Source organism: Mesoplodon bidens (assembly GCF_964165515.1).
Source record: "Mesoplodon bidens genome assembly, chromosome: 2".
Taxonomy (NCBI): Eukaryota; Metazoa; Chordata; class Mammalia; order Artiodactyla; family Ziphiidae; genus Mesoplodon; species Mesoplodon bidens.
In genome coordinates this window covers 89,590,079-89,603,117 of record NC_138177.1, presented here as the reverse complement: position 1 = coordinate 89,603,117, position 13,039 = coordinate 89,590,079, and the positions used below count along the sequence as shown (strand labels likewise).

Sequence of the window (13,039 nt, the reverse complement as noted above, 5' to 3'; positions counted from 1 at the left end):
CCCTCGCGACCGGGCTTCCCGGCTTTGCAGACCCTGGAGAGCAGACTTCCCGGTACCCCTCAGGGCTCGGGCAGCATGGCCTCAGGTGAGTGTGTGTGCATGTGAAGGAGGGCAGGGTCTCTGGGACAGAGAAGTTCAGTGTCCAGGGTGACAAGAGGGTGGGCACAGCCTGCAGACCTACGGGAGGCAGACAGCTCCTCCCGGGGAGCGCCTGGAGAGCAGAGCCTGAGTGTGGAAAGACAGAAGGAAAAGTCAGAAGCCGCTGGGGTCTCTTTCCCAGACCCCAGAGAAGCCCCTGACTCCTGGCCTCCCTGCCTTCCTAGAGGGTAGCTTCTGTGGACAGTGGAATTTTCCCAAGACAGGCTCCTCCCTACTGGGCTGGGATTCTCAGTTCTACCCCCATCCTTCCCGAGCTGGGCTACCCCTGGGGCCGGGGGTCAGACGAGGAAAAAAGGGGACTCTGCCCCAGAGGGGCTGGATTTTCATGGAATTCGCTGGCCTTGAGAGGGAAGTGTTCTGAGCTTGGGGGTGCTTGCACTGGATCTCTCTCTATTACTATTTGTTTTCTCCCTGGCTGGCTGGACCAGTTAGCCTGGACTTTGACTCTTTTGCTCCAGAGCCCTGGCAAGGGGCAAGGGGCAAGGGGCAAGGGGCTCCTGAGGGCTTCGTGGAGTGCTGGGGCTGGCCCTTCTCCATCTTGTTTCCTCACTTCCACCCCCCAGGGGAAGTGAGGAAACAAGTGACACGACCATCCGTGTAACTCCGGGGACTGAGGAGAGGAAGGGAGGGTTAAAGGGGCAGGGATGGAGGCCCCCCCTCCTGAGGTTGCCTAGACAACATCAGAAATCATGGACAGGGCCTCTTCCGTCTGCGGGGCCTCTGCTTCCTGCATCAGTCACTCCCGCTGGGGGCGGGGCAGAGGAAGGGGTTGGATGTGGCAGAGCCAGGCCCAGCTGGTGCGGCTCAGACTCCCCCCGCCGTCTCTGCGGCCGGAGCCATGGCATCCTATTCATCTGGCTCCGGCAAATCCAAGGCCAAATATCCCTTTAAGAAGCGGGCCAGCCTGCAGGCTTCCTCTGCAGTACCAGGTGAGCGTGTGCTTCCTGGCCTCAGGCTGGCTCTGCCCCTACGTCTCGCCCAGGCCACTGGTCCCCTCAGGAGGGGGGCTTCTCCTGCACCTTCTCTGCAGTGGTGCCCCTTGTCCCTTTCCCAGGGACAGCTGGCTTGGGAGGTGGTGGGGGGGGGAGGTGGGGGGGAGGGTGACAGGGTTCTGTGTCGGTGATGCTGCCCTCTGTAACGAGGAGTGGGCGTGGGTGTGGGTGCAGCAAGAGTGTATTTGCACACGTGTCAGCGTGTGGATGTGCTAAGACTGTTTGCATGTGGAGTGTGTGTGAATGGAGTGGGGGTTGTGTGGGACTGACTAGTTTGCAGACTGGCCACACAGCTGGTGGCTGTGCCTTTACCAGGCAGGCTCAGGCTGTCCTCTTGCAGTTAGTTACTCTTTCTAGGATCCTAGATCTTGAACCCCCTTACTGGGGGTCTGATGTTAAGGCATACTTATTGCCGCCGGGCATCCTGGATCTAGGGGCTCAACTGTATCTATTGTTTGCAGTTTGTTCATTCCTGATCTGTCTTGTGAGCTTCCTCAGAAGTATGGGGTGCCCTTGGGTTGGGCCCGTGCGGGGGCTCAGGCTGGGGCCGCTGCCGGCCTGCGTGTGCTCCTGCACCCTTTGGTTCGGCTCCCACTCCTGTAGGCATCTCTGCACCGTTTGGATCTGGCAGCGTGGTGCAGCTGTTCCCATCGCCCTGAGGGCTTGGCTGCCTGGGTCGGTGCTTGCTGAGGGATAGCTACCTGCCGTCTGCTGCTCCCAGGCCTGTGGCTAAGGGAAGACCACCCCCACTTTGGTGACCAGGTCAAGCCAGTGCCCCCACCCCCGGAGCACCTGTCTGTACTTGTAGCCTGATTTTGCTTATGCCTACCTCCTGGTTTTCTTATGCTACTGAAGATGCTGGCCTGAGTTCTGTATTGGCCTGAGGGTCTGTGTTCTTTGTGCCCAGGTCTGTGCCTCCAGAGGGTGTGTCCCCTGAGGCTAGATCTGTATACCTTGGGATGGTCACATGGTGGGAGCATCTGATTCTTGGGGGTCAAAGCCTTGGGTACCTCTCTTCCTGCCGAGGCAGCCTTGGCAGTGAGTGAGGGGCTCTGGTCAAGTGGGTAGACAGGTTGGCAAGAATCTTGGAGTTAGTGGGAATGGCTGGGGAGTAGCCCCCTCTGGCTTTTGACCACCCCTCCCCACGCCGTGTGGGTGTGGGTGTGGGTGTGGGTGTGGTGCTGTGGCACAGACCCTGGGAGAAGGGACCAGCAGGCAGCTGGGTCTTCTAGACCTGGCCTCAGGAAGTGTGGAGGTTATTGCCTGTCTGTCACCTCTAGTGAACCCTGGCAGCCCTGTGTGGTGGCTTGGCAGGCTGGGGGGATGGCTCTGCGTGCCAGAACCTGTCCTGGTCACCCCAGCATTTCTGTGGAGACCCTGGGTCACCCTGCTAGGAGAGGTGGTTGAGATTAGGGCCTTTGACTCAGTTCTGCTGACCCGATACACACCAGCCCTGGAGGTCTGTGGTCAGCCTCTCTGGAGGGGGTTAGAAGTGAGGAGGAGCCGTGTAGGGTCAGGGTTCTTGGGGGAAGCAAGGGCCTTAGGCTTTGTCTTAACACTCTGAGGGCAGAGCTGGTGCCCATCTTCCTTCCTCTTTCTGCTCTGCCCTCTTCCAAGTAAGAGACAGTGTTCCCACCCTGGCAATTCTGTTCTCTTCACACCCTCACTGCTCATTGCCTTGGCCTACGCTGAGCCCAGAAGCCCCCCCAGTGGGTGGGACTGCATGTAGGGAGTGTTTGGAGGGTCCCAGGAGTTCATAATCACAGATGATGGTACGTTCCAGAACACTTGCAGAGCCGTATCTCTGTGCGCCTTATAGCAGCTGTGGCTAGGCAGGGCAGGACCCCTTATCACCCCATTATAGGCAGACTTGAAGCCTCCGGAAGGTAGAGACTTGCCAGTAATTGGGAACAGAGTCAGACTCAAGTCCTCCAAATTCTAGTCCCACTTCTGAACCTCTTCTCCTGGGCAGTCTGTCCCCGACGATAGGCTTGGACAGGGGCTGGAGGTCTAGGGGGCCATGAACCAGTCCCCTGGGCAACAGGGAAGCTCCGTAACTGGTCCTTTCCTGGACTGAGCCTCTACCCTGGCTGCCAGCCAGTTCCTGTCCCCAGCAGGGGCCCTGTCTCTCCCAAGAGACCCCGTAGTCAGGGGCCCAGAGGGCAGTGGTGAGCAAAACAAGGCCATTGGGCAGAGGAAGCTGGCCTGGGGCTGTTGGGTATGGAGGTGAGGAGGGCTGCTCGTCCCCTCCTACTCTTTGGCTAGCCAGGCCCTACACACTATCCCCTAGGGTACTGCATTTTAAGGAGGCTTGTCCCTTCCCTGCCAGCCTGCCCTGCCCATATCGGCCTGCCCTGCCTCCTCCCCCTTGGGGGCCCCACTTTGGGCTGGGCCCTGGCACTGTAGAGGTTAAGGGCCTGTTCAGTTTGGGGGTTCCTCTTATCTCCCAACCTGATACTCCTTCCCTTGATTTCTTTACTCCCCTGAGCTTCCCCAGCCCCCTGCTTGCCGTCATCCCAGGGTCTCCCCTGCATGCAGCTGCACTTGGTACAGCCCGTGCCGGCCCCTGAGCTGTCCTGGGGGACTGGCTGCAGCTCCACTCAGCAAACAGGCGGGCAAGGGGCACAGGGCTGCTGGCCGGCGCTGCCTGACTGCAGGTAGGGCCCAGGCAGGCACCAGGGCGAGGGGGGGGGGGCTAGGTCCTGGATCTGGGGCAGGCACCCCCTCTTCTTTTTGTCCAGCCTTAGGACAGGACTCTGGGGTATTGGGAAGTGGGCCCAGAGACTTCAAGGCATGCTGCCTGGTAGAGCCTCTAGTCCATCCTGAGCCACAGTGGAGAGGGAAAAGGAGAGTGCTGGAGGGGAGTACCCCCCACGGCTAACTGGGAGAGCTTCCTGCTGGGAGGGTGGGGCTGGGGAGCCCAGGGAGGGTCCTCTGGGGTGGGCTGGGAGCTTCAGGCAGCTTCTCTAGACTATCAGCTTCAAGGCTTTTAGTGCCAGCCTCCTGTTGGAAGCTGAGGAATTCTTCCTTCTGTGGAGAGAGACTCTGGCTTATGATACTCCCTTCCCGAGGGCCTCCGGCCCAGATCCTGGGGCCTCTGAGTGGCGCAGACTGTTTGTGGCAGCTCCCTTTGGAGGGGCAGCCAGCAGTGGGAGGGGCAGCCTGGGGCCAGGCCACAGCTTGGCAGCCCTGGGGTCCTGGGGGAGAGGGCAGGTCTCCAGGGAGGAGGTAGGGTTCCTGCTGCCAACCAGGTCCTCCACTTCCTCTCTTCCTCTTCCCTTGAAGGCTGGTCCCCAGGTCAGAGCTGAGTGGCAACTGTGGCTTCCCCAGGCTTTGTAGGTCTAGGGTATCAGGCGCAGACCCTGGCCCTTGAGAGGGGGATCTGCTGGTCCAGAGGCAGGTCTGATCCTGGACTGTCTGCCCTGGAAGCTGTGCACTTGGCATCGCTGGTGTGGCCTTAATGAGCGCCTGGAGTGGGGTGTGTGTGTGTGTGTGTGTATGTATGTGTGTGTGTACATGGACACGTGGGTGCCTGCCTGTAGCAGGTACTCACATGGAGGTTCTCTCATGGCCTGATGGGGTGGCCCCTAGTCCAGGATTCAGATTTTTATTCCTGGGGTGAATGAATCCACTTGTTCTAGGGGCAGACTTGTGGCCCCACGCATGAGCCTGGAATGGGTGAGGGGTCCCCATGCCAGACTGCAGGTGAGGTCCACATGCGGGCTCACTCCTCAGCCTCTTAGGGGTGACTGGCCTCTCTCCGGGGCTGGCCTGGGGCAGGCAGGGGCCCAGGGCTTCCAGTGCACCCAGGCCCTGCCCTTCACCCTTTGACCCTGCATCACTGTCTCCACAGAGGCTCGGGGTGGGCTGGGGGCCCCTCCGCTGCAGTCTGCCCGATCCCTGCCAGGCCCTGCCCCCTGCCTCAAGCACTTCCCGCTCGACCTGCGCACGTCTATGGATGGCAAATGCAAGGAGATCGCCGAGGTATCGCCTGACACTGCACCCTGTGTCCCCCCATCACTGCTGCCACGCCTAGTCTTTGCTCCCCTCACCCCTCCTCCACCTCACCTGTCCCTTTACTTCACGCTTGGCTGTGCCCTGATCCCCTAGCCTGTACCAGGTACCCCCAGCTCCTGTGCCCTCACCCCATCCCCAGACCTTGATGGCTAGGCCACACTGACCCTTCCTTCCCTCCCACCAGGAGCTGTTCAGCCGCTCCCTGGCTGAGAGTGAGCTCCGTAGCGCCCCGTACGAGTTCCCGGAGGAGAGCCCCATTGAGCAGCTGGAGGAGCGGCGGCAGCGCCTGGAGCGGCAGATCAGCCAGGATGTCAAGTAAGCCCCCAGGTTCAGAGCCAGACAGGCCACCTCAAGGGGCAAGCCATGGGGTGAGGGGCACAGCCAGGCGGCCATGGGGTGGGGGGCACAGCCAGGCGGCCATGGGGTGGAGGGCACAGCCAGGCGGCTATGGGGTGGGGGGCACAGGAAGCGTGGGGTTGTGGGGAGGGACACAGGACAGTTTGCCCAGCATCCCTCTGTCTCCATCCGGACGCTTTCAGAGCCCCATCTCTCTTATCTTCCAACCAGTCCTCCCTCTGGGGCCCCCTGGGGAGGCGGCACAGAGCAGTGGTGTGAAGCATAGGCTTTGGAGTCAGGCTGCTGGGTTCTGGTTCTGTCTTCTACCCAACAGCGTGGCCTGGAACACGGTGCTTAACTTCTGGGTGTGCTTTCTCATCTCTGATGTGGGGCAAGAGCAGCACCCACGGCATAGGGTTCTACATCCCTGTGAGGACCACAAGTGATACCACATGCACGGCACCTAGTACAGTGCAGGGACCTGGGAGCAAGGGCCTCATCAGCTGCCTGACCTCTCACTCCTCTCACCTCTAGGCTGGAGCCGGACATCCTGCTTCGGGCCAAGCAAGATTTCCTGAAAACAGACAGTGACTCGGACCTCCAGTGAGGAGGGCAGAGGGGTGCGGTGGATGCAGGGCTGGGGCCTGTCCCACTGCTGTCTCTAGCCCCTCCCTCGTACCCTCCACTTGTAGGCTCTACAAGGAGCAGCATGAGGGGCAGGGCGACCGGGGCCTGTGGGAGCGAGATGTGGTGCTGGAGCGGGAATTTCAGCGGGTCACCATCTCTGGGGAGGAAAAGTGTGGGGTGAGTGTCCCCGTCCCCTGGATCCTGCTGGGCTCCCTGAGTCTGGGCAGCTGGGGGTAGAGGCTAGAGAGGAGGGTATTTATCTTTCTTGAAGCTGGAGGGGCAGAGGGTCTGGCTGGAAGCTAGTTGCTGTGCTGAGAGCAGAATGGTCTGAGAGTTTCTGGGGTCAAGGCCCAGGGAAGAGGTGAGGGTGAGCCGGGTCTGGGTCTGGGACTGGGACCAAGGAGAGTGATTCCGTGTCCCCGTCTCCAGGTGCCATTCACAGACCTGCTGGACGCAGCCAAGAGCGTGGTGCGGGCACTCTTCATCCGGGAGAAGTACATGGCCCTGTCGCTGCAGAGCTTCTGCCCCACCACCCGCCGGTACCTGCAGCAGCTGGCCGAGAAGCCCCTGGAGACACGGACCTATGAGCAGGGCCCGGACACCCCTGTGTCCGCTGGTGGGACCCCCCATCCCTGTCCTACTCCAAGTGCCCTGGTATCCCAGGCTCCCTGAGCTTGGTGCCCAAGAACCTCAGCGTGCCTGCTTCTTCCCACACCCGAGTTCATTCCAGCCTCTTGGCATGCAGGGGCGGAGGCAGGGGCAGGAGCTGTCCTGCTGGGGCTTCTGGGTTAGGCAGTGGGTGGCCTGGAAGAGGCCTGGCCCTGACTCCACCCTTCTCACCCCTGCAGATGCCCCAGTGCACCCCCCTGCGCTGGAGCAGCACCCGTATGAGCACTGTGAACCAAGCACCATGCCGGGGGACCTGGGCTTGGGCCTGCGCATGGTGCAGGGTGTGGTTCACGTCTACACCCGCAGGGAACCCGATGAGCAGTAAGAGGGCCGTGGGGCATGCTGGGGGGGAAGCCGTGGCGGGCTGCATTGGCTCGGGAGGGCCCACAGGGCCTGGCTTGCTCTCCTCACTCAAGCTCCCCCTACACACCAGCTGCTCAGAGGTGGAGCTGCCGTACCCCGACCTGCAGGAATTTGTGGCAGATGTCAATGTGCTGATGGCTCTGATTATCAACGGCCCCATGTGAGTCTGTGCCCGTCCCAGACACTCGGCTCCCCTCCCAGCCCGGATTCTCCCAGCCCCAGCCCTGCCCCAGACACCTGTCACCCAGTCTCCCACCCTTTCAGTCACTGAGTCCTAGATTTTCCTGTCATCTCCTGCCCCCTTGGCAGCCTCAGGTCTGCACCTTCCTGCTTCCTCCCTCTGCTCTGCCACCCAGGCCCTCCCAGGTGCTTCCTTGCGGGCCTGAGCCCCTGCCTGCTTCTCCTTCTGCCCAGAAAGTCATTCTGTTACCGTCGGCTGCAGTACCTGAGCTCTAAGTTCCAGATGCACGTGCTGCTCAATGAGATGAAGGAGCTGGCCGCCCAGAAGAAGGTGCCACACCGAGATTTCTACAACATCCGCAAGGTGGGCCCTCACCCCCAAGCCTGACCCTGCACCTCTGCCCAGCCTCCCCCTCCAGGGCCTGGGTCCCCACCCAGCATCCAGTTTGAAGAGCCCTCTCCCATCCCACCGCCCAGGCTCCGGACTATCCTGGCCTCCCATGGACCCAGCAGTCCCCGTTCCCCCCCAGGTGGACACGCACATCCATGCCTCGTCCTGCATGAACCAGAAGCATTTGCTGCGCTTCATCAAACGGGCGATGAAGCGGCACCTGGAGGAGATCGTGCACATGGAGCAGGGTCGCGAGCAGACGCTGCGGGAGGTCTTCGAGAGCATGAACCTCACTGCCTACGACCTGAGTGTGGACACGCTCGATGTGCATGCGGTCCGTCCCAGTGGTAGAGGGGCTGAGGGGCTGGGCCAGTGTGTGGGCCAGGGGTCAGGGGTGACTTGGGCCTGCCCTTCTCCCCCAGGACAGGAACACCTTCCATCGCTTTGACAAGTTCAATGCCAAATATAACCCTATTGGGGAGTCTGTCCTCCGAGAGATCTTCATCAAGACCGACAACAGGGTTTCTGGGAAATACTTTGCTCACATCATCAAGGTAGGGAGGAGGGGCTGCCGGGGCCCACGTACAGGGAGGGGCAGCGTGGGCCTGGGGCAGCCCTCCCTGACTGGGTAGCTGGGGGCTTGCATAGCTGGGTGGGGAGGGTGGGTGAGAGGCATGAAGGGGTCTGACTGAGCACACCTGGTGGGCACGAAGACAGGGACGGGTGAGAAGCCTGAGGGTGACAGTTGCCTCGCACGTCCCAGGAGGTGATGTCGGACCTGGAGGAGAGCAAATACCAGAACGCGGAGCTGAGGCTCTCCATTTACGGGCGCTCAAGGGACGAGTGGGACAAGCTGGCGCGCTGGGCCGTCATGCACCGTGTACACTCTCCCAACGTGCGCTGGCTCGTGCAGGTGCCCCGCCTCTTGTGAGTGTCCCTTGGAGTAGGAGGGAATGTGGGGGCAGAGGTCAAGAGGCCAGGGCCTCCTCCTGCCTTCCTGGGATGGCTGGCTCTCCCCTGTCCCAGCCGAGCCCTCGGAACAGGAGGGACTCCCTGGTCCACTCACGGTCTGTCCCGCCCGGCCCACCCAATATGGCTCAGAAGTGCTTCTGTGATTCTGCCCTGACCTGCACATACCTGTGTGCACTCGTCTCGCCTGCAGTGACGTCTACCGTACCAAGGGCCAGCTGGCCAACTTCCAGGAGATGCTGGAGAACATTTTCCTGCCGTTGTTCGAGGCCACCATCCACCCTGCCAGTCACCCGGAGCTGCATCTCTTCTTGGAGCATGTGAGGGCGTGGCCCAGGGCTGGGTATGGGGGGGACACTGCCTCAGGCCCGGCTGCGGCTCTGGACCTGACCCCAGAGTCCTGTGCCAGGTGGACGGCTTTGACAGCGTGGATGATGAGTCCAAGCCTGAGAACCACATCTTTAACCTGGAGAGCCCCCTCCCTGAGGCTTGGGTGGAGGAGGACAACCCACCGTATGCCTACTACTTGTACTACACCTTCGTCAACATGGCCATGCTGAACCACCTGCGCAGGTGCCTGCCCCTGGGCTCCGCTGGTGCCGTGTCTCTGCCTGCCCTGCCGGCTCTCAGCCAGCAGGCCTTACTCTGGGCCTGCCCTGGGCTGGGGCCACCAGATCTCTGACCCACCTCTTGGCCCCAGGCTTAGATCGGATGGGTTCTCTGCCCTCAGGGCCCTGTGGGTCAGCCCTCGCAGCCAAGAGTCTGCCCCTGCCCCCTGGTCCTAGGCCCACAAAGTCACTGGGTGGGGGCTCAGGAGCCCAGGCGAGCCAGGCTTGGGACCCGACGCTGTCTTCATGCCCCCCAGGCAGAGGGGCTTCCACACGTTTGTGCTGAGGCCGCACTGTGGGGAGGCCGGGCCCATCCACCATCTGGTGTCGGCCTTCATGCTGGCTGAGAACATCTCGCATGGGCTGCTTCTGCGCAAGGTCAGGCTCTGCATCCCAGCTTCCCCTCCTCCCAGCCCTTCAAGCCTCTTCAGCAACTGGTCCTCCTCCCCAGCTTGGACCCCAACCTCCATACTGAGGCCCCAACTTGGATTCTGGCTGTAACCGACCCTCTGCAACTCAGGCCCAGCCTGGACTGCCCCGTTCCCCACTGTGACCTGTAACCCCCAGAACCAGGTGTCCTCCTCAGCCTGGAGGCCACCTGACAGGCCTGCCCTCCCTGTTGCCTGCCCAGGCCCCGGTCCTGCAGTACCTGTATTACTTGGCCCAGATTGGCATCGCCATGTCCCCGCTCAGCAACAACAGCCTCTTCCTCAGCTACCACCGGAACCCCCTACCTGAGTACCTGTCCCGTGGCCTCATGGTCTCACTGTCCACCGACGATCCCCTGCAGTTCCACTTCACCAAGGTCAGCACACGGCGGCAGCCCGGTGGGCGGGTGTCCTGGGACACAAAGGCCACCCGGACAGGGCAGGTCTCGGGGCTGGTGCTGCCCTCTGCTGGTGGAGTGCAGCATGCCTCGTGGCAAGTCCATGGGAGGGGCGGGTGGCAGGCCCGGTCCACCCGCCTGAGGGAACCTGGCCTGTGCAGGAGCCACTGATGGAGGAGTACAGCATCGCCACCCAGGTGTGGAAGCTCAGCTCCTGCGACATGTGCGAGCTGGCACGCAACAGTGTGCTCATGAGTGGCTTCTCCCACAAGGTACTGCACCCCCTTGGCATCCCCTCTCCTCCCCTGCTCTGCATTTTGGGAAGGTCCCAGCGTTCCTGGCCCCTCAGAGCTGGCTGCAGCCCTGCCCATTATCCTGCCCCTTCAGGTGAAGAGCCACTGGCTGGGACCCAACTATACCAAGGAGGGCCCTGAGGGCAATGACATCCGCCGCACCAATGTGCCGGACATCCGTGTGGGCTACCGCCATGAGACCCTGTGCCAGGAGCTGGCGCTCATCACGCAGGCCGTGCAGAGCGAGATGCTGGAGACCATCCCGGAGGAGGGGGGCATCACCATGAGCCCGGGGCCTCAGTGAGCCCAGCCCACACAGTGCCCCCGCGTCTTGACACCTTGACCACGTTCTGTCCTCAGACCCCTCCCGCCCTGTTATGGTCTCTGCATGTGTCTGTTCTTCTTTGTTCTGTCCTGCATGTCTCTACCTGTGTCTGTGCCACCCAGGGAAAATGGTGCCCAGGAGCCGCTTTACCCTTGTCTTGGCTCAGGTGGCACCTGATGGCCCAGGTTTGAGGTCTGCCCTGCTGGTGGACCTGTCCCAGGATCCTCTGAAGTCTGGCTGTCCTGCGGGCATCTGAGTGTCCACAAGAGCCAGGGATGGTTGTGGGGGTCTGGCCCCTCTGGCCCTTGGGGTCCTGGCTTCGGCAAATTTGAGCTTTGGCTGGGGCTTGAGTTTGGGCCTCTGTCTTGCTTATGTGGCTGAGGGGCAGTCAGGTGTGGCCTGTAAACGTGTGTTGTGGGCACGGGCTGCCAGGGATCTGTGGCAGGTAGAATTGGCTGAGTCACAGCCCTGGCTGTCTGGGCTCGGGCCCTGGAGGTGCTGGACCAGCACCTCCGCCAAGTCACGGCCCAGCAGCTTTCACCGTCCTTCCTCTGGTCCATGTGCTCCCCTGGTGTCAGCTTCCTGTGCCTCTGTGGGAGGGGGCAGCTGCCCTGTGCTGTGTCTGGGGCCATTGCAGCTGGAGGCTCCTGGATCTGCCACCAGCCCTGAGGGTAGTATCCCTACTATGGTTCCCAGAGTGTTGACCAGACCTGGATCCCACCTGGTCCCTTGTGTTGTGTTCTGGACCGAGGCCTTTGCTATGAAGTGTGGTGTTTTCATACAGTCCCATCTTTCCTAGTGCATGAGAAATAAAGATTATTTAAGTAATGAGGCAGATGGGGTCTCTGTTGGGAGAGGGAGAGCCGTGGTGGATGGTGGCTGAGGTCGGGTCCAGGAACACTGTGGATGGAGATACAGCAAATTCTGAGGGGAGTGACTGGGCTTGACTGAGTGTGTTTATGCATGTGGAAACTGACAAAGGAAGCGGGGTGGGAGGAGAGGCCCACCGGGGACCTGTCTGCTGCCCCTAGGCCCTCGTCCAGCCCGCCCCCTCTGAAATGGACACTTGGCCCCAGGTCTCAGGCACATCTCTGTCACATCTGTTTGGGGAGTAGCATCCCCTTTCCACCTTCTACTTCCTCCTCACTTCCAGCCTCTTAGGACACCCTAGTAAATGTGAGAAGGTGAGATTACAAGCAAGCCTGAGGCCAGTGGTTCTGAAACTCTGGGGACATCAGGCCCTTCTGGGGAGCTTGTTTAGAATGCTGTTTCCAGGTCCTACCCTCTGCGCTTCTGATTCAGTAGGTGGGAGGCATAACGCAGAAATCTGCAAGCTCCCGGCAGATTCTCTTGCAAAGGGTTGGAGCAAGCGTATGCCTTCTGAATCCAGACCTAACCAGCTTGGCTTCAGTCCCATGTTTAATGTATGATTTTTGGAGCACCTCCTTGGGCACAGAGGTTGCTAGACTCTGTTGCCCGTGTAAGGGGGAGAGTGGAATGTGCCCTGTGCTGTGCAGGGTCTTGGGTTGGCGATGGAGAAGCTGCTTGCTGCTGCTGCTGCTGCTGCTGCTGCTGAGTGGGGAGAAAGACGGCGGGTCGCTTCAGACACAATTAGCCCTAGAACAGTGTGAGCCTGCCTAACAGGGCCTGGAGAGGGAACAGGAGGCTGGCTTCCTCCCCACTCCTGGGCAGCTCGCTCTGCTCCAGCCCCGCCTCTCTTCCTGCATCTGCATCTTGCCCAGCCCTCTGGGCAGAAGCTCCCCTGATGCCACTGCCTCCTGAGGGCTACTAGCCAGGTTCACTCCTGGCCAAGACCAAGGGTCCTTCTGTCTTCAGAAGGCATCTCTAGCCAATGTGTTCTAGCCGTTTACACAACGTAGAGCAGAACGTTAGAGCTGGATGCTGAGCAAGAGATTGTACAAGTCTGGCTGGTTTCTGGTTGGGGAAACAGGCCCAGGAGATGCAACTGGCTGGTGGCGGAATCTGGGCTGGAGCCAGGGGAACTCGGGGTCCAGGGCTCCCCACCTCACGCTGGGCCTGCATCTGCCCAAGGGAGGATGCTTTAACAGGCTGAAGGGAACTTACTTTTCAAGGAGGTGAATGTATTTAATGGTAAAAACATTGTGTCTTCATCTGTAAGACAAGGAAGGAGGATTAGAAGATCTTTCTAGAAGGCAAGAATTACCTGTCTCATTTGCTACCACTTAGGACAGCCAAGACTCTGTATTTTCTTATTGAACTTGTCATGTAATAGAATCCTTCATTCCATTTTCTCATCCCTTGT

General features: G+C 60.7%; 1 protein-coding gene across 3 annotated transcripts; it reads left to right on the top strand.

Moving 5' to 3' along the window:
* AMPD2 (adenosine monophosphate deaminase 2) lies at positions 1–11,587 on the top strand. 3 transcript variants are annotated; one of them, XM_081224343.1, is made up of 18 exons: positions 1–85; positions 5,005–5,135; positions 5,353–5,483; positions 6,039–6,107; positions 6,197–6,308; positions 6,561–6,747; positions 6,980–7,121; positions 7,234–7,323; positions 7,578–7,707; positions 7,874–8,068; positions 8,157–8,288; positions 8,498–8,661; positions 8,897–9,023; positions 9,113–9,276; positions 9,569–9,689; positions 9,943–10,116; positions 10,299–10,409; positions 10,525–11,587. In XM_081224343.1, the coding sequence occupies exons 1-18, from the start codon at positions 76–78 to the stop codon at positions 10,732–10,734; spliced, it is 2,400 nt and encodes a 799-aa protein (XP_081080469.1). In that variant the 5' UTR covers positions 1–75; the 3' UTR covers positions 10,735–11,587. The 3 variants fall into 3 exon arrangements, 2 of the variants coding, with proteins under 2 accessions (XP_081080469.1, XP_081080470.1); XM_081224344.1 differs by lacking the exon at positions 1–85 and adding an exon at positions 983–1,088; XR_014015070.1 differs by lacking the exons at positions 1–85; positions 9,569–9,689 and adding an exon at positions 925–1,088 and having other exon boundaries at positions 10,525–10,543.
* The last annotated feature ends 1,452 nt before the right edge of the window (positions 11,588–13,039 follow it).

Bases quoted from the DNA above. Each gene is read 5' to 3' on its own strand.
- AMPD2 (XM_081224344.1), top strand. From the start codon at position 998: ATGGCATCCTATTCATCTGGCTCCGGCAAATCCAAGGCCAAATATCCC. The intron at 7,324-7,577 runs GTGAGTCTGTGC...CCTTCTGCCCAG, and splicing joins CTGATTATCAACGGCCCCAT to AAAGTCATTCTGTTACCGTC. The intron at 10,117-10,298 runs GTCAGCACACGG...TGGCCTGTGCAG, and splicing joins TGCAGTTCCACTTCACCAAG to GAGCCACTGATGGAGGAGTA.